The sequence below is a fragment of the Dipodomys spectabilis genome, unplaced genomic scaffold (assembly GCF_019054845.1).
Source record: "Dipodomys spectabilis isolate Male_0828 unplaced genomic scaffold, ASM1905484v1 ptg000102l, whole genome shotgun sequence".
Lineage (NCBI taxonomy): Eukaryota > Metazoa > Chordata > Mammalia > Rodentia > Heteromyidae > Dipodomys > Dipodomys spectabilis.
Genome location: NW_024870779.1, coordinates 4641502 through 4668576, shown reverse-complemented (window position 1 = coordinate 4668576; position 27075 = coordinate 4641502). Strand labels below are relative to the sequence as shown.

The 27075-nt window shown below is 43.9% G+C and overlaps 1 protein-coding gene across 1 annotated transcript in view; it reads left to right on the top strand.

Moving 5' to 3' along the window:
• The window catches only part of Mto1 (mitochondrial tRNA translation optimization 1), a 29238-nt gene extending 4150 nt beyond the window's left edge, over window positions 1-25088 (top strand). The window contains exons 4-12 of the mRNA XM_042687122.1: window positions 297-586; window positions 2018-2130; window positions 2244-2434; window positions 2696-2826; window positions 3321-3525; window positions 3965-4136; window positions 16845-16963; window positions 23564-23724; window positions 24874-25088. Coding sequence (XP_042543056.1) covers window positions 297-586; window positions 2018-2130; window positions 2244-2434; window positions 2696-2826; window positions 3321-3525; window positions 3965-4136; window positions 16845-16963; window positions 23564-23724; window positions 24874-25029 — 1538 coding nt within the window. The 3' untranslated portion in view covers window positions 25030-25088. The remainder of the gene's footprint in view (window positions 1-296; window positions 587-2017; window positions 2131-2243; window positions 2435-2695; window positions 2827-3320; window positions 3526-3964; window positions 4137-16844; window positions 16964-23563; window positions 23725-24873) is intronic.
• Window positions 25089-27075: the final 1987 nt, after the last annotated feature.

The following is a 27075-nucleotide window of genomic DNA, read 5'->3' as shown; positions in this document are numbered from 1 at the left end:
TCTTCCAGTCTATGCCATTGGCTTTAAGGCCTGTTTTTGTGCCAGTTTTAATCTGTTTTTTTATTATTATTATTATTATTATAGCTCCGTAATGAAGTTTAAAGTCTGGAATTGGGATTTCTCTAGCTATTTAGGGTATTTTGTGGTCCCATGTGAATTTTTAGATTTTTTTTTTCTATCTGTGAAGGACAGAGTTTCATTTTTTGGTTTTTTTTTTTTTGTAATTTTAATGTAAAGTAGTCATTCTGTGGTAACAATAAGAAAACAATTACTCTTTTTTTCTCCCTGTTATTCAGTGGATGGAAGCACAATTTCTGCAGAGAGTGTGATTCTGACTACTGGGACATTTCTCAGAGGCATGATTGTAATTGGATTGGACAAGTATCCTGCCGGACGTTTAGGAGATCAGTCTTCTGTAGGTCTGGCCCAGACTCTAGAGAAGTTGGGATTTACAGTGGGAAGATTAAAGACTGGGACTCCTCCCCGAATTGCCAAAGACTCTATTAATTTCAGCATTCTGAACAAGCAGACACCAGATAGCCCGTCCGTACCATTCAGCTTTCTCAATGAGACTGTGTGGATTAAGGTAAAACAAGTCATGAAAACCTGGCTTTACAGGGATACTATAGCAAAGATAGCTAAGTCATTTCTTTTCTTTTCCTGTTTGGTTGTTTTTTTTTTTTTTTTTCTTCTCCATTTGTGGACTTGAACTCTGGGCCTGGGCGCTGTCCTTCAGTTGAAGGCTCAAGGCTAGCGCTCTACCACTTGAGCTACAGTGCCACTTCCGATTTTCTGGTGGTTTATTGGAGATAAGAGTCTCACGGACTTTCCTGCCTAGGCTGGCTTTGAACCGAGATCCTCAGATCTCAGCCTCCTGAGTAGCTAGGATTACAGGAGTGAGCCACCAGCACTCTCTGTGAGATTCTTCTCTCCAATTAACCACCAGAAAATCAGAAGTGGTGCTGTGGCTCAAGTGGTAGAGTGCTGGCCTTTAGCTGAAGAGCTGAAGAGCTCTGGACCAGTGCTCTGGTCCAGAGTATAAGCCCCACAATCAACAACAACAAAAAAAGAGTAAATAGTATAATGAAACTTTAATCATCACTCGACTTCAGCATGTAACTTTTTTTTTCTGTTTTGTTTTTTGTTTTGGTTATATTGGTCTGAGTTCTGGGGCTTGAACTCAGGGCCTGGGCACTTCCCTGAGATTCTTTTTTTTTTTTCTCTCTTGGTGGTGGGTCCTGAATTCTGGGCCTGGGCGCTGTCCCAGAGCTGTTCAGTTCAAAGCAAGTGCTCTACCACTTGAGCCACAGCACCACTCCCACTTCTGGCTTTTTCTGTTTTGTAGTATCAAGGAATCAAACCTAGGGCTTCATTTATGCTAGGCAAGCACTCTACCACTTTGAGCCACAGTGCCACTTCTGGGTTTTCTGGTGTTTAGTTGGAGGTAAGAGTCTCATGGCCTTTCCAGTCTGGGCTGGCTTTGAACTGTGATTCTCAGGTCTCAGCCTTCTGAATCTCTGGGATTATAGGTATGAGCTACTAGCGCCTGGCTTCCTTCCTTCCCTCTCTTCCTTCCTTTTTTTCTTCTTTTCTAGTGTCTTGCTTAGACTTAGGTTCATCTTTTGGGTTCCTTATCTGGGACAGGAGTACTTCCTAAGTAGTTCACTCCAGGCATTATACATACATTGAATATCTATTAAGGTAGGTAGATGCTTGGCACTGGTGGCTCATGCCTGTAATCCTAGCTACTCAGGAGGCTGCGATCTGAGGATCGCGGTTCAAAGCCAGCCCGGGCAGGAAAGTCCATAAGACTCTTATCTCCAATAAACCACCAGAGAACCAGAAGTGGTGTTGTAGCTCAAGTGGTAGAGCACTAGCCTTGAGCTGAAGAGCTGAAGGACGGCCCTCAGGCCCAGAGTTCAAGCCCCATAACCAAAAAAAAAAAAAGGTAGGTAGATATTGTGTGGGCTTTATTTGGATCAGAGACAAACCACATATCTGGTTATTATGTTTATAGCCAGAAGATCAGCTGCCTTGTTACTTGACCCACACCAACCCCAGAGTGGATGGCATTGTCCTTGAGAACCTCCACCTTAACAGTCATATTAAAGAAACCACAAAAGGGCCTCGGTAAGGACAAAATATCAGTACTCAATTACTTTAGGGAATAATGTCCATTTTTTCTTGTCATTATTAATGCTGTTACTCATTTGAATTTCTTTTATTCCAATGTCCTTTTCTAGATACTGTCCCTCTATTGAATCAAAGGTGTTACGCTTTCCAAACCGTGTCCATCAAGTTTGGCTGGAACCTGAAGGATTGGATTCTGACCTTATCTACCCCCAAGGCTTGTCTGTGACACTGCCAGCTGAACTGCAAGAAAAGATGATCACAAGTATCAGAGGCTTAGAGAAAGCTAAAATGATTCATCCAGGTAAAGAGAATCACAACCTCCTTCAGAGCAGCTCAGCATTATTAGTGAGAAGCTTGTAGCTACTTTCATTTTGTCTTAGAGCTAAGCATTATTAGTGAGAAGCTTGTAGCTAATTTCATTTTGTCTTAGAACCTCAGAAGATGAAGCTCAATGTTTATACATTTAAAATAGGCTTGTTTTTTTTTTTTTTTTGCAGGATATTCATTGAGGGGGAAAATCCAACTCTGCTTTTTATTTATTTAATGCAGTTTTCTTTGTCAGGTTACGGTGTTCAGTACGACTACTTAGACCCCCGTCAGATCACACCTTCTCTTGAGACTCATTTGGTTCAACGACTCTTCTTTGCTGGACAAATAAATGGCACCACGGGTTATGAGGAAGCTGCAGCTCAAGTAAGAGCTTAATCAGATGTTACAATAAGTCAGAAAGGAAGCTCACACCACTGGCTCATAATCCTTACCACTCAGGAGGCTGAGATCTGAGGATCATGGTTTGAAGCTAGCCCATGCAGGAAAGTCTGTGATACTTTTAATCTCTAATTGATTACCAAAAAGCCAGAAGTAGAGCTATGGCTCAAGTGGTAGCTTGCTAACCTTGAGCAAAAATGCTTAGAGGCAGAGTCCAGGCCCTGGACTTATGCATGGGCATGTGTGTGTGCGCATGCACACGCGCACACACACACACACACACACACACACACACAGCTCCAAGGAGACATAGCTTGTCAACACGGCATGTTCCTATTATGCTGAATGTCTCCACCTCATGGCCTGCTTACAGGCCTGTTCCTCTTCCCTGCTTGCAGATCTTTCCAGGTGGTATGCTGGGTGAGATAGCTGTGTGCTCAGTTCATAATGGCCTTGTAAACATTGCAGTCCTCTCATAGGGTGTGATAGCTGGAATCAACGCCAGTCTGCGGGCCAGTGGCAGGCCACCCTTCATTGTGAGTCGGACAGAAGGCTATATAGGAGTATTGATTGATGACCTCACCACTCAGGGCACCAGCGAGCCATACCGAATGTTCACCAGCCGTGTGGAGTTCCGCTTGTCACTGCGTCCTGATAATGCTGACAGCCGGCTCACATTCCGAGGTAACTCCACCGAGTCCTGTGACCTGATTTATTGTTCTTTAAAACTTCTCTTATCAGGCACTGGGATTGTAGCTTAGTAGTAGAGTGTTTGCCTAGAATTCATGAAACCCTGGGTTCAATTCCTTGATACCACATAAAAACAACAGAAAGGGGTCTGGGAAGGTGGCTCAGTGGTAGAGCACTTGCCTTGCATGCACGAGGTCCTGGATTCAATTCCTCAGCACCACATAAGGCAGAAAAGCCAGAAGTGGCGCTGTGGCTCAAGTGGTAGAGCACTAGCCTTGAGCTGAAGAGCTGAGGGACAGTGCCAGGCCCAGAGTTCAGGCCCCACAACTGACCAAAAACGAAAATGGAAAAAAGTTATTAAAGAAACCATAAAAATAAAATAGAATGTTTAAAAAAACAAAAAATTTCTCATGGCATTCGTGCTCTTCCATAGGGTACAAGGAAGCTGGCTGTGTGTCCCCACAACGATATGAAAGAGCTTCTTGGATGAAATCTTCTTTAGAAGAAGGTATTTCTGTATTGAAATCCATTGAGTTTTCCAGCTCCAAATGGAAGACATTAATCCCACAGGCTTCTATGAGCGTTAATAAAAGTCTGCCTGTCAGGTACGTACTTTTTTTCCTAGTGGTATTGGAGTTTAAACTCAGGGCCTTATTCTCACTTAGTTTGCTTAATCTGCTTGCCTTCTACCATTTGAGCTACACCTGTACTCCTAAATAGTGCACACGCTGCTCCTGAGTCTTGAATTCAGGGCTTAGGAACTGTTCTTCAGCTTTTATGCTCAAGGCTAGCATTCTGCCACTTGAGGCACTGCTTGACTTCCTGTGCTTTGGTGGTTAATTGGAGATAAGAGTCTTATAGACTTTCCTGCCTGGGCTGTCTTCAAACCACAGTTCTCAGATCTCAACCTCTGAGTAGCTGGGATTACTGGTATGAGCTACTGGTGCCCAGTTCAAACAGATTTTAAATAATATTGCCATTATTGCTAATAGTGGTAATAAGTAGAAGTTTATTGTTACAAGTATTAAGTTCACACTATAGAAGTGAACACCTGACTCAGTGAAGAACAGGTCACTAATAAGGATGGTGGGTGTTTTAGCCTATTTAGGCTATTGTAGCAAAAATTCCTTAGGGCTGATAGTATTGCTCAGCAGCAGGGTACTTTTTTAGTTTGTTTAATGCCCCAGCACAATCAATCATCAATCAACAAGTAAATAAGAAGCTTTTAAGAACCGAACAAATGGAAGTGGCGCTGTAGCTCAATTGGTAGAGCGCTCGCCTTGAGCTGAAAAGCTGAGGGACAGCACCCAGACCCAGAGTTCAAGCCCCACGGCCGACCAAAAAAAAAAAAAAGAACCGAACAATTTATATACAAGAAAAATGTACTTGTCACAGTTCTGGAGACTTGAGAAGTGCAGGATCTGGTACCAACAGATTCGGTGTCTGGTGAAGCTTATTCTCCCAAAATAGCACCTGCTCCTTGGACCCTCTCATGGCAGAAGGAGCAAACAGACTCCCTCCCCCATGATGCTTTATACAGCTTCTAATCGTGTTCCTTATGGCAGGTCCCACTTTATAGTAATAGCAACAGAAAATGAGGATCCAACATATGGGAAACACCCAACATGCACACCATAGCAGTGAATATATTTTGCTACCACCAGTTTTAGTCCATTTGATGTTATTATAAAAAATAGCTGAAGCTGGGTGCCAGTGGCTCACCCCTGTAATCCTAGCTACTCAGGAGGCTGAGATCTGAGGATTGCGGTTCAAAGCTAGCCTGGGCAGGAAAGTTGGTGAGTTTTTTTTTTTTCTTAAAGGGGTTACAATTACATGGGCAAGATAATGAGTACATTTTTTTTTTTTTTTTTTTTTTTTTGGTCGGTCGTGGCTGGGCCTGGGCGCTGTCCCTCAGCTCTTCAGCTCAAGGCGAGCGCTCTACCACTTGAGCTACAGCGCCACTTCCGGTTTTCTGGTGGTTTATTGGAAATAGGAGTCTCACAGTCTCTCCTGCCCCGGCTGGCTTTGAACTGCGATCCTTAGATCTCAGCCTCCTGAGTAGCTAGGATTACAGGCGTGAGCCACCAGTGCCCGGCCAATGAGTACATTTCTTATCAAGCATTGTAGCCTCCAACTCTATTTCCCCTTCCCATCCTCCCCGCCCCCCACTCTCCCCTCTTTTTTTTTTTTTTGGGTCCGGTCGTGGGGCCTGAACTCTGGGCCTGGGCGCTGTCCCTCAGCTCTTCAGCTCAAGGCTAGCACGCTACCACTTGAGCCACAGCGACACTTCCAGCTTTTTTCTTTTTACTTATGTGGTGCTGAGGAATCAAACCCAGGGCCTCATGCATACAAGGTAAGTGCTCTACCACTGAGCCACCTTCCCAGCCCTACATACTGTATTTTTAAGGCAGTTTATCTAAATCACCAATTTGGAAGTGAAACTCCCAAGTCTGGGCAGCCTCATCTGTTGGGCGTCTGCTGAGAGTATGGTACAGGTGGCATCATGATAGTAGAAGTAGGGAGAGGAGGTCACAAAGTGAGGCCAGAAGCCAGGGGATCAGGTGCCACAGTTGATCTTCTTACAGCAGCTCACTAGTGAGGACTAACTTCATGAAACCCATATTAATCTCCCCTCCCCGCCCCTCCTTTTTTTTTCTCTTGTGGAACTGGGATTAAAGTCAGGGCCTTATACTTGTTAGGCAAATGCTGTACGTCTTGAACCATGCCCCTGGTTCCTTTAGTTTTAGGTTGTCTTTCAGATAGTGTTTCTCATGAATTTTGTCCAGGCTGGACTCAAAACTGCAGTCCTCCTGTTTTTGCCTCCAAATGCTATAGTGGGTATTACCACTATACCCTGCATAGCATCGGTCTTTCCTAGAGACAACACCCCCCAGCAATCTAATTACCTTCCATCATTTTTCCTCCTGAAGGTTTCACACCCACTCACACTGGGAACCAGGTGCCCAGAACATGAGCCTTTGGAGCACTCTCAAACCATAGTGTCCCCAGAGAGGAGTGGCACTCTTGGTCTCAGGGTCAGACACAGGAGTTTAAACAGATTTATTGAAGTGAAATGAAAGCAACCCCATGGGAGACTGAAGAGGGCAGTTCAACCACATACCCAGCCACAAATGCTGAGTCTTCATTTTTACCACCACAACAAAAAAACAGTGTTTCCATTTCCTAGAATTTGTTTTGGTAGGAAATATTTCAGATGTTCAGAGGAGTTAAAGCCTTTGTGTTCCTTCCGCTAAGTATGTCCTTCTTTAGTCTGTAAGTGAATAGAGTGCTATATAAGTTATCATGTCTAGTTGTATTTTAGATCTAGCTTTCACATATGAGAGAAAATGTGCCATTTTTCTCTCTGTGCTTGGCTTACCTCACTTAATATGATTTGTTCTAGGTCCATCCATTTCCCTGCAAAGAATATAATCTTATTCTTTCTAAGAGATACATAAAATTCCATTGTGTATATGTACCACATTACAAATGTGCTCTTTATAGAGTTTAGATATTCTAAGTATGTTTTCTTTTAGAAGTTTTACAGTTTTGAGTGTCCAACGTCATTAGTTGCAAAGTACATTTTTCCCAGACTTACTTATTGTCTTGGCTTTCTTGGCAAATCATTTGATCAAATATATGACAGTTTAAAAAATTTAATTTTAAAAATAAAAAAAGCCAGGTGTCAGTGGCTCATGCCTGTTATCCTAGCTACTCAGGAGGCTGAGATCTGAGGTAGGAAAGACTCTTTTGTCATTGTTGTTGTTGGTCATGGGGCTTGAACTCTGGGATTGGGTGCTATCCCTCAGCTCTTCAGCTCAAGGTGAGTGCTCTACCACTTGAGCCATAGCACCACTTCTGGTTTTCTAGTGGTTTATTGGAGATAAGAGTCTCACGGACTTTCCTGCCCTGGCTGGCTTTGAACCATGATCCTCAGATCTCAGCTTCCTGAGTAGCTAGGATTACAGGTGTGAGCCACTGGCACCTACTTCCATGAGACTCTTAGCTCCAATTAACCACTAGAAAACTAGAAGTGACGCTGTGGCTGAAGTGGTAGAGCGCTCGTCTTGAGCTGAAGAGCAGAGGGACAGCACTCAGATACAGAGTTCAAGCCCCACGACTGACCAAAAAAAAAAAAAAAAGAAGGCTGAGATGAGGATCCCAGTTGAAAGCAAGCCCAGACAAAGTTTGTGAAGCCTTTCTCTCCATTTAACTACTAAAGAATCCAAATGGAGCTGTGGCTCAAGTGGCATAGCACTAGCCTTGAACAAAAAACCTCAGAGACATGACCAGGCCAGTGCCGTGCACTTTGCCAGTCTTGGGGTTTGCACTTCCAGCTTTTTCGTTTATATGATACTAAAGAATCGAACCCAGGACTTCATGCATGCTAGGCAAGCACTCTACCACTAAGCCACATTCCCAGCCCCCCTCAAAAACTGTTTTTTTTTTTTAAGCCAGAAATGATGTATGGCTCAAGTGACAGAACACCAGCCATGAGTAAAAAGCCAAGCAAGAAGAACAAAATGCCCTGAGTTCAAGCCCCAGTAATAAAAAAAAAAGTGTTACATAAGGGTTTATTTCTGTTCTTTTCCTTTAGTCTAAATAGCTTTTTCATAGTAACACATTGTTTAGATTACTGTAGCTCTAAAAGGCATTTTATTTTTGTTATTTTTTAATGCCATTCTGGGGCTTGAATTGATGGACTGGACACTGTCCCTGACTCTCATGGATGGTCCTGCCCAAACTGGTTTTAAACCACAACCCTCAGATTTCAGCCTCCTGAGTAACTAGGATTACAAGCATGAGCCACCAGCATCTGGCCTATCGTATGTTTTAAAACTAGGATGTGGGGCTGGGAAGGTGGCTCAGTGGTAGAGCTCTTGCCTTGCATGCATGAGGCCCTGGGTTCGATTCCTCAGCACCACATAAGCAAAAAGAAAAAAGCCAGAAGTGGCGCTGTGGCTCAAGTGGTAGAGCACTAGCCTTGAGCTGAAGAACTGAGGGATAGCGCCCAGGCCTAGAGTTCAGGCCCATGACCGGACCCAAAAAAACAAAAATAAAAATAAAATAAAACTAGGATGTGTGAGTCCTCCAATCATCTTCTTTAAAATTGTTTTGACTATTCCCTTGAGATTACATAGGCTTTTATGATGTAATGTTCCATTTCTGTGAAAGTGCCGTGTCAATAACTTTTTTTTTTTTTTTTTTTTTTTAATTGTAAAGCTACTATACAGAGGGTTACAGTTACATGAGTGAGGTTATGAGTACACTTCCTCTTGAATATTGTTACCCCCTCCATTGTTTTCCCCCTACCATCCCCTCCCTCCCTCCCTTCCCCGAGGTTCTTTTTTTTTTTTTTTTTGATTGTGATTGAATGATTACATAATTTCAAAGTCACAGGTTCATTCTAACTTCCCTGGAGCAAATTGTCTACCACAGTCTGTAATATATAACAGTGTTCACATGTTATATACCATATTTGTGATCAGCAGCATGGGGATATTTAGTAGTGGTTCAACCAGATGAGCGGGAGTTCTTTGTTTCTTAAGTCCTGTTAGTTTTGTCGTATTACCTAACCTTTTGGATTTAGCATCCACTTATCAGGGAGACCATGTACCGTTTGTCTCTTCGTTCTTGGCTTACCTCGCTCAACATGATTCCTTCTAGCTCCATCCATTTCCCTGCAAATGCCATTATTTTGTCATTTCTGATGGCTGCATAATATTCCATTGTGTATAGATACCACAATTTTTGGATCCATTCATCTGTGGTGGGGCACCTAGGTTGTTTCCATATCCTAGCTATTGCGAACAGTGCTGCAATAAACATGGAGGTGCACGTGTCCTTGTATATTGGTTCCTGTTGTTCAGGGTAGATGCCTAGAAGTGGTATGACTGGGTCGTAAGGGAGGTCAATCTTTAGCTTTCTAAGGACCCTCCAGACTGCTTTCCAAAGTGGTTGTATAAGTGTACATTCCCACCAGCAGTGTAATAGGGTTCCTCTTTCTCCACATCCCCTCCAGCATTTGTCGTTGGCTGATTTGTGGATGTGGGACATTCTGACTGGGGTAAGGTGGTATCTCAGGGTTGTCTTTATTTGCATTTCCTTCACCACCAGGGATGATGAACATTTCCTCATGTGTTTCTTTGCCATTTTTATTTCTTCATTTGAGAAGTCCCTCTTTAGTTCCCTTGCCCATTTAGTAATTGGTTTGTTAGGTTTGGGAGGGATTAGTTTCTTGAGTTCCCTGTATATACAGGATGTTAACCCCTTGTCTGATATATTGCTGGTAAATATTTTTTCCCAATTAGTTGGTTGTCTTTCTAGCTTAGTTGCGATAGATTTAGTTGTGCAGAAGCTTTTTATTTTAAGGTAGTCCCATTTGTCGAGTCTCTCTCCAACTTGTTGTGACCCTGGGACTCTGTTCAGGAAGTTCCTTCCTGTGCCTATTAGTTCAAGTGTCTCTCCTACTCTGTCCTGCAGTAGTTTCAGAGATTCAGGTTTAATGTTAAGGTCTTTAATCCATTTTGAGTTGATGTTGGAGCATGGTGATAGGCTGGGGTCCACTTTTAGTTTTCTGCATGTGGCTGCCCAGTTTTCCCAGCACCAGCGGTTGAAGAGGCTGTGTTTCTTCCATTGTATGTCTTTGGCTCCTTTGTCGAATATCAGCTGGCTGTAGGCCTGTGGATTTATATCTGGATCTTCTATTCTGTTCCATTGGTCTTTGGGTCTGTTTTTGTGCCAGTACCATGCTGTCTTTGTTATTATAGCTCTGTAGTAGAGTTTGAAGTTCGGCATGGATAGCCCTCCCATATTGTCTTTATCCCCTAGAATTGTTTTGGCTATTCTAGGTCTTTTGTTGTTCCATATAAATTTTTGGACTGTTTTCTGTATTTCAGTGATGTACGTCATTGGGATTTTAATAGGAATTGCATTGAATTTGTATATTAGTTTTGGAAGTATCACCATCTTTACTATATTAAGTCGGCCTATCCAGGAGCATGGGAGGTCTTTCCATTTCCTAGTGTCTTCTGCAATTTCTTTCTTTAACTTTTTATAGTTCTCATTAAATAGTTCTTTTACATCTTTGGTTAGGTTAATTCCTAAATATTTTATTTTTTGGGAGGTTATTGTGAATGGGGTTGCACCCTTTATTTCCCTCTCTTCCTTTACGTTATCAGTGTATAGGAAGGCAACTGATTTTTGTGGGTTTATTTTGTATCCTGCTATTTTGCCGAAGTGACTTATGATTTCTAAAAGTTTGGGGATGGAGTTTTTGGGATCGTGGAGGTATAGTATCATGTCATCTGCAAAAAGGGATAGTTTAACTTCTTCTTTCCCTATGCGGATCCCTTTAATGTCTTTTTCTTGCCTTATTGCCCTGGCTAAGGGTTCTAGGACTATGTTGAAGAGGAGTGGAGACAGTGGGCATCCTTGCCTTGTTCCTGTTTTTAGGAGGATTGGTTGTAGCTTTTCCCCATTAAGTATAATATTGGCTATTGGTCTGTCATAAATGGCTTTTATTGTTTTTAGAAATGTTCCTTCTATTCCTATTTTCTCCAGAGCTTTTAGCATGAATGAATGTTGAATTTTATCAAAGGCCTTTTCTGCATCTGTGGCGATAATCATGTGATTCTTGACCTTGGCTCTGTTGATATGCTGGATTACATTTATTGACTTACGTATGTTAAACCATCCCTGTGTCTCTGGGATGAAGCCTACCTGATCATAGTGTATTATTTTTTTTATGTGTTTCTGGATTCTGTTAGCTAGAATCTTGTTAAGGATCTTTGCATCTGTGTTCATCAAGGAAATTGGCCTGTAATTCTCCTTTTTGGTTGGGTCTTTGCCTGGTTTGGGGATGAGTGTGATATTGGCTTCGTAGAATGAGTTTGGGATAGCTCCCTCCTTCTCTGTTTCTCTGAAGAGCTTGAGGAGTATGGGTATTAGTTCTTCTTTAAAGGTCTTATAGAATTCAGCTGTGAATCCATCTGGTCCTGGGCTTTTTTTTGTTGGAAGACTTTTGATAGCTTCCTGTATCTCATTATAGGATATTGGCTTATTTAATTGGTTAACTTCTTCTTTGCTCAGTTTGGGTAACTTGTATTTCTCTAAAAATGCATCCATTTCCGCCAGATTTTCTTCCTTTAGAGAGTATAGCTTTTGAAAGTAGTCTGTTAGAATTGTTTGGATATCTTGGGTACGTGTTGTGATGTTTCCCGTGGCATCCCTAATCCTATTAATATGGGTTTCCTCTCTTCTTTTTTTAATTAATCTTGCCAACGGGCCATCAATTTTGTTTATTTTTTCAAAGAACCAGCTTTTTGTTTGGTTTATTTTGGTTATGGTTTTCTGATTTTCTAATTGGTTAATCTCTGCTCTCAATTTGGTTATCTGGCTTCGTCTAGTAGCTTTAGGTCCCATTTTTTCTTGTTTTTCTAGCTGTTTTAGTTGCAACATGAGATTATTTACTTGGTCTGTCTCCATTCTCTTGATGTGGGCACTGAGGGCAATAAATTTGCCCCTCAGGACTGCTTTTGCTGTGTCCCACAAGTTTCTTTGTGAGGTGTTTTCATTTTCATTGAGTTGTAGGAAATGCTTTATTTCTTCTCTGATCTCTTCTGTTACCCAGGCCTTGTTAAGGAGTGTGCTGTTCAATTTCCATGTATTAGAGAAATTTCTGCGGTATGCTTTGTTATTGAGAGCTAGCTTGATTCCACTGTGGTCAGATAGGATACAGGGGATTATGTCGATCCCTTTGTATTTGCTTAAGTTCCTTGCATGAACTATGATATGGTCTATTTTGGAGAAAGTTCCATGAGCTGCTGAGAAGAATGTGTACTGTGTTGTTTTAGGGTGAAATACTCAGTAGATGTCAGTTAATTCCGCTTGAAGTATGGCCTCACTTAATTCGGTAGCTTCTTTGCCAATCCTCTGGTTGGTAGACCTGTCCTTTGGTGAGAGTGGCGTGTTAAAGTCTCCTAGTATTATCATATTGGGATCTATTTTATTCTGTAAGTTTGAGAGCATTTGTTTAACATATCTGGGTGCACCGATATTTGGGGCATATAAGTTGATGATGGTTATATCCTCCTCTTGGATTGTTCCCTTTATTAATATGTAGTGTCCGTCCTTGTCTTTCTGTACTGATTTTAATGAAAAGTTTATTTTGTCAGATATCAGGATAGCTACACCTGCTTTCTTATTGGGGGAATTTGATTGGTAGATCCTTTTCCACCCCTTCACTCTGAGTTTGTTTGTATGTTTGGCTGAGAGGTGGGTCTCCTGAAGGCAACAGATGGATGGGTCTTGTTTTCTGATCCAGTCCTCAGTTCGTTTTCTTTTAATTGGCGAATTCAGCCCATTTATATTAAGAGAAAGTATAGAGAGATGCATTGTTGTCCCTGCCATTCCGTTTTCCTAAGTTTTTCTTCTTTCCTTTCCTCCTGTGCTTGCTCAGTTAGACTTTGAGTAATGCCTGTTTGGGGCAGGTCCCAGTTCCTGGTTGCTTTCTTCAGGTTGTGTCCCCCCTCTTAGAATTCTTTGTAATGCCGGCTTAATGTTTATGTATTCATTTAGTTTTTCTTTGCTATTAAAAGTTTTCAGTTCTCCATCGAATGTGAATGCTAGCTTTGCCGGGTATATCAGTCTGGGTTGGCAGTTATTGGCTCTCAGGGCTCGTATGGTGCTTTCCCTTTTTTTCTTGCATTCATTGTTTGTGTGGAGAGATCTGCAGTGATTCTAATTTTTTTCCCGTTGTAGTATAGCTCCTTCTTCATTTTTGCTGCATGCAGGATTGTTTCCTTATTATTCAGATCCATCATTTTTACTATAATGTGCCTAGAAGTGTTTCTCCTGGGATCTTGCTTGTTGGGTGTTCGATAAGCTTTTGTGATGTAGTTAAGATGGTCGTTTTTGAGGTGGGGAAAATTTTCATTGACTATCTTGTTAAATAGGTGTTGCATTCCCTTGCTCTGGAATTCCTCACCTTCGTCCACTCCGATTATGCGAAGGTTAAATTTTTTAGCATTATCTGCTTGCTCTTGAATTTCCCTTTGGTTTAATTTGAGTGATTTTTCCATATCTGTCACTTTTTGGTCCAGTTGGTGTATTCTGTCTTCTGTATCTGACACTCTACCTTCCATTTCATTCACTCTGTTGACCGTGGCTTCTATTGTGGTTTGCATGGTGGAAATGGATCCCTTTATGGATTCAATGTTGGTTCTCAGAGTACTGATCTCACCTCTCAATGAGGTGAGATCAGTATGCATTACCTCTAATTTGGCGTTTATCTCACTTCTTACTGAGGTTTGTGCAGCTTCTATTTTTGCATCCAACTTTTGTTTGATATCCTGTATATCTTTTGATAGTTCATCCTTGTGCTCTTTCAATTTCTGATCCATTTCTCGCTTTATTTCTTGAGTCATTGCCTCCAGCAACCCTTGGATGTAGTTTTTGTCTTCCATTCCTGCTTTGCTCCCACTGGGGCTCTCCCCTGCGTGGCTGCTGGCTTTTGAGGTGAGCTTGCTGTCCTGGGTAGTGGTAAACCTTGTGATTTTTCTCTGTGATTTTCGCATGGGGGTTCAGGAGACTGCTCTTCAATCTTGTTTTGGTGTGTCTGTCTTTGTTTGGTTGCTGATTCTGTATTGGTAGAGAGAGTCTGTGCCTGATCTGGATTCTGTTGGGAGCCTATTTCCAGCTGCTATTCTGACTTACTTAGGATTTTCAGCTCTCTGCTGTAGCAATTCCCGCCTTTGGAAGGGTTGAGCAGCCTAGACTGCTTGTGTTTGCTCCTGCGGGTGCTCTTGGGAAGATCAGATGCTCTGGATGCACTCTCCCAAATACTGGAGTCTGCTATGGGCTCCTGATGTGTTTTTGTTTGTTTGTTTTGGGCTGGTTGTGGGCTTGAACTCTAGGTTTGGGTGCTGTCCCTCAGCTCTTCAGCTCAAGGCTGGCACCCTACCATTTGAGCCACAGCCCCACTTCTGACCCTTTTTGCTTTGTTCAGGCGCCGGTCCCCTGGCCTGGTTCCGGCCCCAGCCTGGAGCGCGCTCGTTAGGCCTGTGCTAATGTGTATACCACCTAGGTTATGCAGCCTGGAGGACACAGTTCAAATTTCTTCTACTATTGGTAGTCTTGACCCAGGGACGCTGTTCCTGGCTTGGGCATTTAAGCTCCCTTCCAGGGGCGCTCTTGCTCTGGCCTGGCCAGCAGAGTGTGCTCCACCGGCTGGTGGAGCTCTCGAACAGTTCCCAGTTTTAGTGGGTCCTGTGGTCCGGGTGTTGGGGTAGGGAGTCTAGGTCAGGGTCTGGGGATTCCCTCCAGCTCTGGTCTCCCTTGATGGATTCACTGTCCCCTGTGGGGTACTCACCCTGTAGGTCGTCAGTTGTTGTTGCAATCCGAGTTCAGTTGGGGTGGTTGCGGCTGGGTTGGGCGGCCCCCCGCCGGGTAGTTGCGATCGCGATTGGGCGGGTGGTCTGCGGACAGGTCCCTTTGTCGCGCTGCTGGTGCCGGGCGGCTTTGGCGGGATGGAGCCTCTCCGCTCCGGTGGAGAGTGAGGGGTGGGGGTGGGATCCTCGTGGAGACTCCCGGCTGGTAGGTTTCTCTGTTCCTCTCAATAACTTTTTAAATTAATTTTAGAGCCCCATGTAAATGAAATAACACTACACTATAAAGTAATTGCAAACAAGGCCCTTAGAATAGCCAGATTAAGCTGGGTGCCAGTGGCTCACGCCTATAATCCTAGCTACTTAGGAGGCTGAGAGCTGAAGATCACAGTTCAAAACCAGCCCAGGCAAGAAAGTCCATGAGACTTTTTTTTTTTTTTTTTGGGGGGTCCGGTAGTGGGGCCTGAACTCTGGGCCTGGGCGCTGTCCCTCAGCTCTTCAGCTCAAGGCTAGCGCTCTACCATTTGAGCCACAGCGCCACTTCCGGCTTTTTTCTTTTTGCTTATGTGGTGCTGAGGAATCGAACCCAGGGCCTCGAGCATGCAAGGCAAGTGCTCTACCACTGAGCCACCTTCCCAGCCTTCCATGAGACTTTTTATCTCCAGTTAACTACCAGAAAACTGGAAGTGGAAATGGTGCTGTGGCTCAAGTAGTAGAGTGCTAGCCTTGAGCTGAAGAGCTGAGGGACAGTACCTAGGCCCAGAGTTCAAGACCCATGACCAATCAAAAAAAAAAAAAAGAATAGCCAGATTACTCTTATTTCTTTTCAAAGTACAGTGAACAAATACAGCATTATCTGTATCAGTAAGTTTCTTTTTTGTGTATCGGTACCAGACTAGAGCTTGAACTCAGGGCCTGGGCACTGTCTGTTAGCTTTATCGCTCAAGACTGGTGCTCTACCAAGTGAGCTACAGCTCTACTTCTTGCATTTTGGTGGTTATTTGAAGATAAGAGGCTCATAGACTTTTTTCCCCAGTCTGGCTTCAAATTGTGATTCTCTGTTCTCAACTTCCTAAGTAGCTAGAATTACAGAAGCTACCTGTGCCTGGCTCAGTAAGCGTTAATAACTGATTCTGCCCAATGCAGAAGCATTGTAAGGAGCATTGCAAACACGAGGGAAGTGTGGTTACAAGCCATTCACCCTCCTTACTGCACAGACTTCTATAGAACCCTGCTAACAAGAGTTTCATTATATTGTCAAATCACAAGGAACACACTCTATAGGTCATGCTATGTCCTAATTGTCCTTTTGTATTCATGTCAAAGGGGCTTGAACTCAGGGCCTGGGCACTATCCCTGAGCTGCTTTTTTTTTTTTTTGGGGGGGGGTCTGGTCGTGGGGCCTGAACTCTTGGCCTGGGCGCTGTCCTTCAGCTCTTCAGCTCAAGGCTAGCGCCCAGGGCCTCATGAATTCAAGGCATGCGCTCTACCACTGAGCCAGCTTCCCAGCCCCACTACATGGAATTTTGACAGTTCTCAGTTCTGTTTGGACAACCAACTACAGGTGGCCTAAAGCCTGTTGGGCTAAAACAAGGGGAGAAGACAGTGATAAGTGCAACTAACTGGGACAATTACCCATTTTCAGGCAATTCATACAGGTTACCAAAAAGATTATGCCAAAATATTAGTACTGCATGTAGATCACGTGAGAGGGTAAGATTTCCAGTAACTTGGTTCATGAGCACTTGTTAGGACCCAACTAGTGAGACTTCAACTTCACTTATTTTTCAGAAGCACTGGTACTCTTTTAACCCAAATTTGATCCCACATACTACCCAGAGGTGGAGGCAACTGGACTACTTTTTGCTGAAAATTGTTTAAAATTCCTTTATAGCCACAGTGTTACATAACTTTCCTGTCTTTGCAGAGCCCTGGATGTTCTGAAGTATGAGGATGTTGACATGGAGTTGTTAGCCAGTGTGGTGCCAGAACCCTTGAGAAAGTACACTGAATGTACAGAGCTAGCTGAAAGACTGAAGATAGAAGGTACAGAGTCCGGCTTTAAGTACATTCTCAGTCCAAAACAAAATTTTCTACTTAAGTACTTTCTACTCTTTCTTCTGTTTGTGCAAATTTAAAAGGTATAATTTGGGCTGGGAATGTGGCTTAATGGTAGAGTGTTTGCCTAGCATGCATGAAGCCTGCATTCAATTCCTCAGTACCACATTAACAGAACAAGCCAGAAAGTAGTGCTGTGGCTGAAGTGGTAGAGCACTAGCCTTGAGCAAAAGAAGATCAGGGACGGTGCCCAGGCCCTGAGTTCAAGCTTCAGGTCTGGCAATAGATAGATAGATAGACAGATAGATAGATTCAACAGACTTCCGTGCTGATGGCTCCTGCTCTAATCCTAACTACTCATTGGGGGCTGGGGGCTATGGCTCACTGGTATGGTAGAGCACTAGCCTGGAACAAACCTCAGAGACTGTGCCTAGGTCCTGAGTCCAAGCCAGGGGGAAAAAAACAAAAAACAAGCTGGGTACCAGTGGCTCACACCTATAATCCTAGCTACTCAAGAGACTGAGGTCTGAGGATTGTGGTTTAAAGCAAGCCTGGGCCGGAAAGCTGATGAAACTCTTATCTCCAATTAACCTTCAAAATGCCAGACTGGAGGTGTTGCTCCAGTGATTGAATACCAGATATGAGCAAGAAAGCTGAGAAACAAGATCAAGCCTTGAATTCAAGCTTGTACCTGTACAATCGATCAACAATGAAATTTATTTATTTATTTTTTGGCCAGTCGTGGGGCTTGAACTCTGGGCCTGAGCACTGTCCCTCAGCTCTTCAGCTCAAGGCTAGCACTCTACCACTTGAGCTACAGCGCCACTTCCATTATTCTGGTGATTTATTGGAGATAAGAGTTTCATGGACATTCCTGCCTGGGCTGGCTTTGAACTGAGATCCTCAGATCTCAGCCTCCTTAGTAGCCAGGATTACAGGCATGAGCCACCAGTGCGCAGCTGAAATTTATTTATTTATTTATTATTTATTTATTTATTTTTGGTCGGTTGTGAGGCTTGAACTCTGGGCCTATGTGCTGTCCCTCAGCTCTTCAGCTCAAGGCTAGCACTCTACCACTTGAGCTACAGCGCCATTTCCAACTTGTTCTGTTTATGTGGTGCTGAGGAATCAAACCCAGAGCCATATGCATGCAAGGCAAGCACTCTACCACTGAGCCACCTTCCCAGACCCTGAAATTTATTTTTTTATTTTTTTGGGTCCAGTCATGGGCCTGAACTCTGGGCCTGGATGCTACCCCTCAGCTCTTCAGCTCAAGGCTAGCGCTCTACCACTTGAGCCACAGCGCCACTTCTGGCTTTTTCTGCTTATGTGGTGCTGAGGAATCGAACCCAGGGCCTCATGCATGCAAGGCAAGCCCTCTACCACTGAGCCACCTTCCTAGCCCCTGAAATTTAATTTTTCCTTGACCTTTTTTTCCTATTTTCTCCATCTAAAATTCTAGGGGGGCTGGGAAGGTGGCTCAGTGGTAGAGCGCTTGCTTTGCATGCATGAGGCCCTGGATTCGATTCCTCAGCACCACATAAGCAAAAAGAAAAAAAAAAGCTGGAAGTGACACTGTGGCTCAAGTGGTAGAGCGCTAGCCTTGAGCTGAAGAGCTGAGGGACAGCACCCAGGCCCAGAATTCAGGCCCCACAACCGGATCCCCCCCCGCAAAACAAACAATAAAATTCTAGGAATAACTGTCTGATTTTTGACAGTATTCGAAATTATTCTATCACTGACAACACTTCAAAGCTGATACAGAATTGCAGAGGCATCCCCTCATACATGCAGCACCTGTTAATCAGCTTATTGACCATCATGTCACAGAAGTCTAGTTCTTTATGCTATTTCACTCAAGGCTGACACTATACCCCTTGAGCCACAATTCCACTTCCAGCTTTTTGGTGGTTCATTGACAATAAGAAGCTCAAGGATTTGTCTACCAGGTTGACTTTGAACATGGATGCTCAGCTCTCAGCTTCCTCAGGAGGTTTTAAAGCAGGCATAAGCCACCAGCAGTTGGCTTTCCCATTTTTTATTTTATTTTTTTTAATTTTTATCTTTTTTGGTCCAGTCGTGGGGCCTGAACTCTGGGCCTGGACGCTGTCCCTCAGCTCTTCAGCTCAAGGCTAGCACTCTACCACTTGAGCCACAACGCCACTTCCGGCTTTTTTCTTTTTGCTTATGTGGTGCTGAGGAATCGAACCCAGGGCCTCATGCTTGCAAGGCAAGCGCTCTACCACTGAGCCACCTTCCCAGCCCTCCCATTTTTTATTATGAACATTTTCAAACAAAAATATGGAGGAGCTGGGTGCCGCTGGCTCACGCCTGTAATCCTAGCTACTCAGGAGGCTGAGATCTGAGGATCTCGGTTCAAAGCCAGCCTGGGCAGGAAAGTCCTTGAGACTCTTATCTCCAATAAACCACTAGAAAACCGGAAGTGGTGCTGTGGCTCAAACTGTAGAGTGCTCGCCTTGAGCTGAAGAGTGCAGGGACAGCGCCCAAGCCCAGAGTTCAAGCCCCACGACCGACCAAAAAAAAAAAAGTATGGAGGGCTGCCAGCCACCAGGGCTCATGCCTATAATCGTAGCTACTCAGGAGGCTGAGATGTAAGGATCATGGGTCAAAGTCAGCCCTGGCAAGAAAGTCTTCAATTAACCACCAGAAAACTGTAAGTGGTGCTGTAGCTCAACTGGTAGGTAGAGTGGTCGCCTTGAGCTAAAGAGCTGAGGGATAGCACCCAGGCCAGAGCTCAAGCCCCAGATGGAGAGAGAGAGAGAGAGAGAGAGAGAGAGAGTGTGTGTGTGTGTGTGTGTGTGTATGTGTGAAAAGGGCTTAGTAGTCGCCTTGAGCTAAAGAGCTGAGGGATAGCGCCCAGGCCAGAGCTCAAGCCCCAGATGGAGTGAGTGAGAGAGAGAGAGAGAGAGAGAGAGTGTGTTTGTGTGTGTGTGTGTGTGTGTGTGTGTGTGTGTGTGTGTGTGTGTGTGTGTGTGTGAAAAGGGCTTAGTAGTCGCCTTGAGCTAAAGAGCTGAGGGATAGCGCCCAGGCCAGAGCTAAAGCCCCAGATGGAGTGAGTGAGAGAAAGAGAGAGAGAGTGTGTATGTGTGTGTGTGTGTGTGTGTGTGTGTGTGTGTGTGTATGAAGGGCTTACCTCAGTGTTTAATTATTTAGGAATTGCCACTGGAATTTCCTAAATTAGTTTGCAGTTTTATTTTGGTCAATAAATATTAGATGCAAGTTGAGTAATCCAGAATAATTCTAGGAAACTATGACTTTAACCATGGCATAGCCACCATTTTCCTTGTCTTTTAAAGACAGTAACATCAATAAAGATGAAGTAGCTGGATACAGGTGGCTCACACCTATAAGCTAGCTACTCAGGAGCCTGAGATGTGAGGATTGTGGTTCAAAGCCAGCCTGGGCAGGAAAATCTGTGGATGGTTTTCAAATTGCTACTTTGATCTCCCGAACTAGACAGATTTCTTGAAGGCAGAAATTAGTGTCAGATTGTATTATTTTTCTTGTTTATAATTTTGTACTAATGTATCATATACAATATTGCCCTACACCTTTTTTTTGGGGGGGGGAGTCCGGTCGTGGGGCCTGAATTCTGGTTCTGGATGCTGTCCCTCAGCGCTTCAGCTCAAGGCTAGCATTCTACCACTTGAGCCACAGCGCCACTTCTGGCTTTTTTTTTCTTTTTTTTTTCTTTTTGCTTATGTGGTGCTGAGGAATTGAACCCAGGGCCTCAGGCATGCAAGGCAAGCACTCTACCACTGAGCCACCTTCCCAGCATTATATCATTTGATACTTAGAACTGCTCTGTTCCAGAGAGATAGTAGCATCATTACGCAAATTTTATAGATAAGTAGTAACTTGCTCGAGGTCACTTATGGCGAGGAGCAGAGCTGGAACTTGAATTTAGTTTGTCTGACTGCAGTGTCTGTTTTCTTTTGTTGCCACAGAGACCTTTAGAAGAGATCTGAGTGTGCCCTTGCCATGTCCAGCAAAGGATCTCAGACCCCTCATTAGGTGATGGATGAGCCTTGCTGGGGTAATTCATTGGTAGAGCAAGACTCAGAGGAGATTTTCTGTTTGAGTTAGAGATGGAAGCAAATGCTTTCACAGCCTCAGAGACCTCCCTCCCTCCAGTAGAACAGAGAACCATGATTTAGGTGATAGTTTTTTGTTTTGTTTTTGTGTATGTGTGCCAATACTGGAGCTTCAACTTGGGGCTTGGGTGCTGTCCAGAGATTTTTTTTCTTTTCTTTTCTTCTTTTGCCAGTCCTAGGGCTTAAACTCGGGGCCTGGGCACTGTCCCTGAGCTTCTTTTGCTCAAGGCTATCATTCTACCATGTGAGCCATAGCACCACTACCAGCTTTTTCTGTTTATGTGGTACTGAGGAATCAGACCCAGGGCTTCATGCATGGTAGGCAAGCATTCTACTACTAAGCCACATTCCCAGCCCAAGTCTGGAGATTTTTTTTTTTTTTTTGCTTGAAGCTAGCACTCTACCACTTGAGCAATAGATCCATTGTCTGACTTTGTACTGGTTATTTGAATATAAAAGTCTAATGGAGGGCTGGGAAGGTGGCTCAGTGGTAGAGTGCTTGCCTTGCATGCATGAGATCCTGAGTTCGATTCCTCAGTACCACATAAGCAAAAAAATCCTTAAGCTGAAAAGCTGAGGGACAGTGCCCAGGCCCAGAGTTCAGGCCCCATGACCAACAACAAAGAAAGTCTCATGGACTTTGCTGCCCATGCTGGCTCTGAACCACAATCCTCAGATCTCAGCCTCCTAAGGAGCTAGGATTACAGACATAATTCACTAGCACCTGGCATGAATTAGGTTGTTTTGTTTTGTTTTTGTTCTTGTGGTCAGTCGTGGGGCTTGAACTCTTGGCTTGGACGCTGTCCCTGAGCTCTTCAGCTCAAGGCAGTGAGTGCTTTATCGATTGATCCACAGCGCCACTTCCGATTTTCTAGTGGTTTATTGGAGATAAGAGTCTCACGACTTTACTGCCCTGGACTTTCCTGCCCCAGCTGGCTTTGAATCATGATCCTCAGATCTCAGCTTACAGCGTAGCTAGGATTACAGGCATGAGCCACTGGGCGCCTGACTTTTAAGACAGATTTTGATATCCGGCATCAGGTGGCTTACGGCTGTAATCCTACCTACTCAGGAGGCTGAGATCTGAGAATCGCAGTTAATTCAAAGCCAGCCTAGGTAGAATAGTCCATGAGACTCTTATCTCTAATAAACCAATAGAAAACCGGAAGTGGTTCTGTGGTTTAAGTGGTAGAATGCTCTCATTGAGCTGAAGAGCTGAGGGACAGTGCCCAAGCCCAGAGTTCAACCCCATGACTGACAAAAAAAAACAAAAACACAGGTTTTGAATTTAGTTAGGAACGAAGTACTTTAATTACAATATAATTACCAAATTATCTTCCTAATTCCACTTTTAAATAAAAACTTTATTTTATTTTATTTTTTTTTGGGTCCGGTAGAGGGCCTGAACTCTGGGCCTGGGCACTGTCCCTCAGCTCTTCAGCTCAAGGATAATGCTCTACCACTTGAGGCACAGTGCCACTTCCGGCTTTTTTTTTTTTCGGCTTATGTGGTGCTGAGGAATCGAACCCAGGGCCTCATGCATGCAAAGCAAGCGCTCTACCACTGAGCCACCTTCCCAGCCCCTAAATAAAAACTTTAATCTTCGCTAGGATTACAGATGCGAGCCACTGGTACATGGAAAATTATCTAAATTATGTGTATTGTCAACTAAGAAGCTTCCCTAACAAGGGAAAATAAGGGCTTCTCTAGTATGCTCAAGGTTCCATCCCCAACATCATATTCAAACAGGTAGTACTAGGCGCTGGTGGCTCATGCCTATAATCCTAGCTACTCAAGAGGCTGAGATTTGAGGAATACAGTTCAAAGCCAGCCCAGGAAGGAAAGTCGTGAGACTCATCCTCAGTTAACCACCAGAAAATGGGAAGTGGATCTGTGGCCCAATTGTTAGAGTTCTCGCCTTGAGCTCAAGAGCTGAGGGACAGCACCCAGGCCCAGAGTACAAGCCCCATGACTGACCAAAAAAAAAAAAAAGTATGTGTGTATGTACGCACATATACATGTATTCATATGTTTATGTGTGTCAATCTATATACATATATAGACTCATCTCTAGTTAATCACCAAAAAAGCCAGAAGTGGAGCTGTGGCTCAAGTAGTTGAGTTCTAGCTTTGAGCAAAAAAGTTCAGGGACAGTGTCCATACCCTGAGTTCAAGCCCCAAGACAAGCACCAAAAAAAAAAAAAGAGTCACACTGCCTTGAAAAGCAAATTCAATTCTTTTTAGTTTTCTAGGTACTTCAGTTGAAAAAGACATAAACTAAATGGCAGAGCGTTGTAGTTTAATATACAAGGTGTTTTCTTTATCATAGCCTCAGTTTCCTCATCTGCCTGGTGCCAAATGAGTATCAAATAAGTCGGGTACACAGAAGCTCTTTGTAACTAGTTTAGGGTTATACAAATGTGGGTTGTTGGTATAACCTGGATATCAACATAATTCTAATTTTGTTCACCAGCAACTTATGAATCAGCACTGTTCTATCAGCTACAAGAAATAAAGGAAGTTCAACGAGATGAAGCTCTCCAGCTGCCCGAAGACCTGGATTATTTGACTATCAGAGATGTGTCTTTGTCTGATGAAGTTCGAGAGAAGCTGCATTTCAGTCGTCCACAGACGGTAAGAAAATAGTGGGATAAGCTGGGCACTGGTGGCTCACGCCTGTAATCCTAGCTACTCAGGAGGCTGAGATCTGAGGATCGCGGTTCAAAGCCAGCCCGGGCAAGAGAGACCATGAGACTCCTATCTCCAATAAACCATCAGAAAACCGGAAGTGGCGCTGTAGCTCAAGTGGTAGAGCGCTCGCCTTGAGCTGAAGAGCTGAGGGACAGCGCCCAGGCCCAGAGTTCAAGCCCCACGACCGACAACAAAAAAAAAAGAAAATAGTGGGATAAGAACAAGTTATAAATAAAGAAACAGTGCTGGGGAGGGAGAGGAGGGGGAGCCGGGGAGGAGGAGTTGGGGAGATAGGAAAGGAAAGGATGGTAGGGGAAAAAGGAGGAGGTAACAGTGCTCCATAGGAAATGTACTCATTACTCTACTCATGTAACTGTAACTCCTCTGTACAGTATTTTTACAATAAAAAACATATATGGAAGGAAAAAAAACAAAAAACAGTGCTTGGGGCTGGGAAGGTGACTCAGTGGTAGAATGCTTACCTTGCATGCATGAGGCCCTGGGTTCAATTCCTCAGCACCACAAAAGCTGAAAAAGCCAGAAGTAGCCCCACAATCGGACCCAAAAAAAAAAAAAAAAGCTTAAGGACAGGGGCTGGGAAGGTGGATCAGGATCAATGGAAGAGCGCTTGCTTTGCATGCATGAAGCCCTGGGTTCGATTCTTCAGCACCACAAAAACAGAAAAAGACCGAAGTGGTGCTATGGCTCAAGTGGTAAAGCACTAGCCTTGAGCTGAAGAGCTGAGGGACAGCGCCCAGATCCAGAGTTCAAGCCCCAGGATGAGCAAAAAAAAAGATCAGCCTTGAATAAAAACGTTAAGGACGGCACCCAGCCCCTGAGTTCATGCCCCCTGAACAAAGAGGGAAGGAAAAAAATAATAACTTAAAAATACATCATCTTTGTGCGGTGGTATATGTCTGTATTCCCAGCTACTTGAAGGACTTAATGCTAGGCTAGGAGACCAGAACCCAGTCCCAAAATCTAAATATTTTAACATAGGCTTAATTTATAAGCTATAAAGTTGCTGTAACTTAGCGAATGGAAGTGATTTGACATGGCTGGCTCCTGTTCTCTTGTGCTTTAATCCTTTAGATCGGGGCTGCCAGTCGGATACCTGGAGTGACGCCTGCTGCCATTGTCAACCTGCTCAGATTTGTGAAGATGGCTCAGCAGAGACAGGCAGCTGCACAGGAACTGCCCCCAGCTAAGCCGTGCCCACCTGCTGCACATATGTTTCAAGAGCTCTAGCTTGGGCTGGGAAGGTGGCTCAGTGGTAGAGCGCTTGCCTTGCATGCATGAGCCCCTGGGTTCCATTCCTCAGCACCACATATGCAGAAAAAGCTGGAAGTAGCGCTGTGGCTCAAGTAGTAGCTTGCTAGCCTTGAGCTGAAGAGCTGAGGGACAATGCCCAGGCCCAGAGTTCAGGCCCCACGACCAACAAAAAAAAGCAAAACAAAAAAAAAAAGCTATAAACCATTTTACTCTTTTCCTTGGAAACTCTAATGCAGTGACCCTACTGTATACCCTAATATATAACATTCAGCAAAGAAAGACGATAGACCAAAACTCAACCTGAAGCCGGGTATGATTCTACACATATGTAATCTAACACTCAGAAAGGAGGCTAAAGCAGGATGATCATGAGTTCAGTGCTGGTTTACCCAGTGAGACTGTTTCAAAAAAATAAAAAGAGCCGAATCCAGGCACCAGTGGCTCACGCCTGTAATCCCAGCTACTCAAGAGGCTGAGATCTGAGGATCACGGTTCAAAGCCAGCCCAGGCAGGAAAGGCCGTGAGACTCTTTTATCTCCAATAAACTACTAGAAAGCCCGAAGTGGTGCTGTGGCTCAAACTTTAGAGTGCTCGCCTTGAGCTGTAGAGTACAGGGACAGCGCCCAAACCCAGAGTTCAAGCCCCACAACTAACCAAAAAAAAGCCGAGTACTGGTGATTTACACCTATAATTCTGTCTACTCAGGAGGCTGAGATCTGAGGATCATGGTTCAAAACCAGCCCAGGCAAGAAAGTCTATGAAATTCTTATCTCCATAAACTATCCAGAAAAAGCCAGAGGTAGCATTGTGGCTCAACTGTTAGAATGCTAGCCTTGAAAAAAAAATCTCAAAGACAGTGAGTACCCATGCCCTAAGTTCAAGCCATAAAACTGGAAAAGGGCTTTGCAAGCAAGCAAGCAACCTAAACCTGAAAAGAAAACAATCAATATACAGATTTGCTTACTCACAGAAGTAATTTGCTTACAGGTTTATCTAGATGTAATCTGTTCTGAAAGAATATTTTGCCTGGTTATATAGGTCAAGAAACTGTTAAAGCTTGATGATTATTAGGGCTGAAAATTGAGACTTCAGGTAATTTCTAATTTTAGAAGTGATAGGTATGGTGCAAATGGATTGAGATTTCTGTACTTGAATTCAAGAAAGCTCTTGGAAATAGATCAGAAATCACTTGTTTCCAACCTGCACAATGTAGAAACTTGATAACCTGATTAAGAGAATAAAGGTAGTCATTCTCAGTCATACACTAAAGTTATTTTCTTCTGAAAGAGTCTTGGCCATGATTTACACTGAAGACAGGTTCTAGTGCCTAGTAAATAGCATGTCCTAGTTTTGAGGTCAGAGTTGAGTTTTTAATGGGTAGCATGGGGATGGGGCTGGATCATTTGCTGGCTCCTGGCACAGTGCCTTTCTGGGTATCAGGGAGGTGACATAACCACTTGGGCCAGCCAACCCTGCCTGCCTTGGAATGGCAGCCTAGATCTGTCAGCCTGGAGAGAATGGGCTAAACAGGTGCTTGGGAGAGGTTCCAGGGCTCCAGAGTTGCTTTGGCTGTAGACCGCTATGTCAAGCCTGGTCATGAGTATGAGGCTCCAAGTATCTTGGTATATTTGCATGTGGCCAGTTAATGTAGTTGAGGTTTTTGTTTGTTTTTGTTTTTGGTCCTTGGGCTTGAATTCAGGGTCTGGATGCTATCTCTTAGCTTTTTCTTTTCTTTTTTGGTCAGTCATGGGGCTTGAACTCTGGGCCTGGGCTCTATCCCTGAGCTCTTCAGCTCAAGCGAGAGCTCTACCACTTAAGCCACAGTACCACTTCCAGTTTTCTGGTTGTTAATTGGAGATGAGTCTCACAGACTTTCCTGCCTGGACTGGCTTTGAACTGTAATCCTCAGATCTCAGCCTTCTGAGTAGCTAAGATTACAAGTGTGAGCCATCAATGCCTGGCCCTCCCTTAGCTTTTTGTTGTTGTTGTTGTTGTTGTTTGTCGGTTGTGGGGCTTGAACTC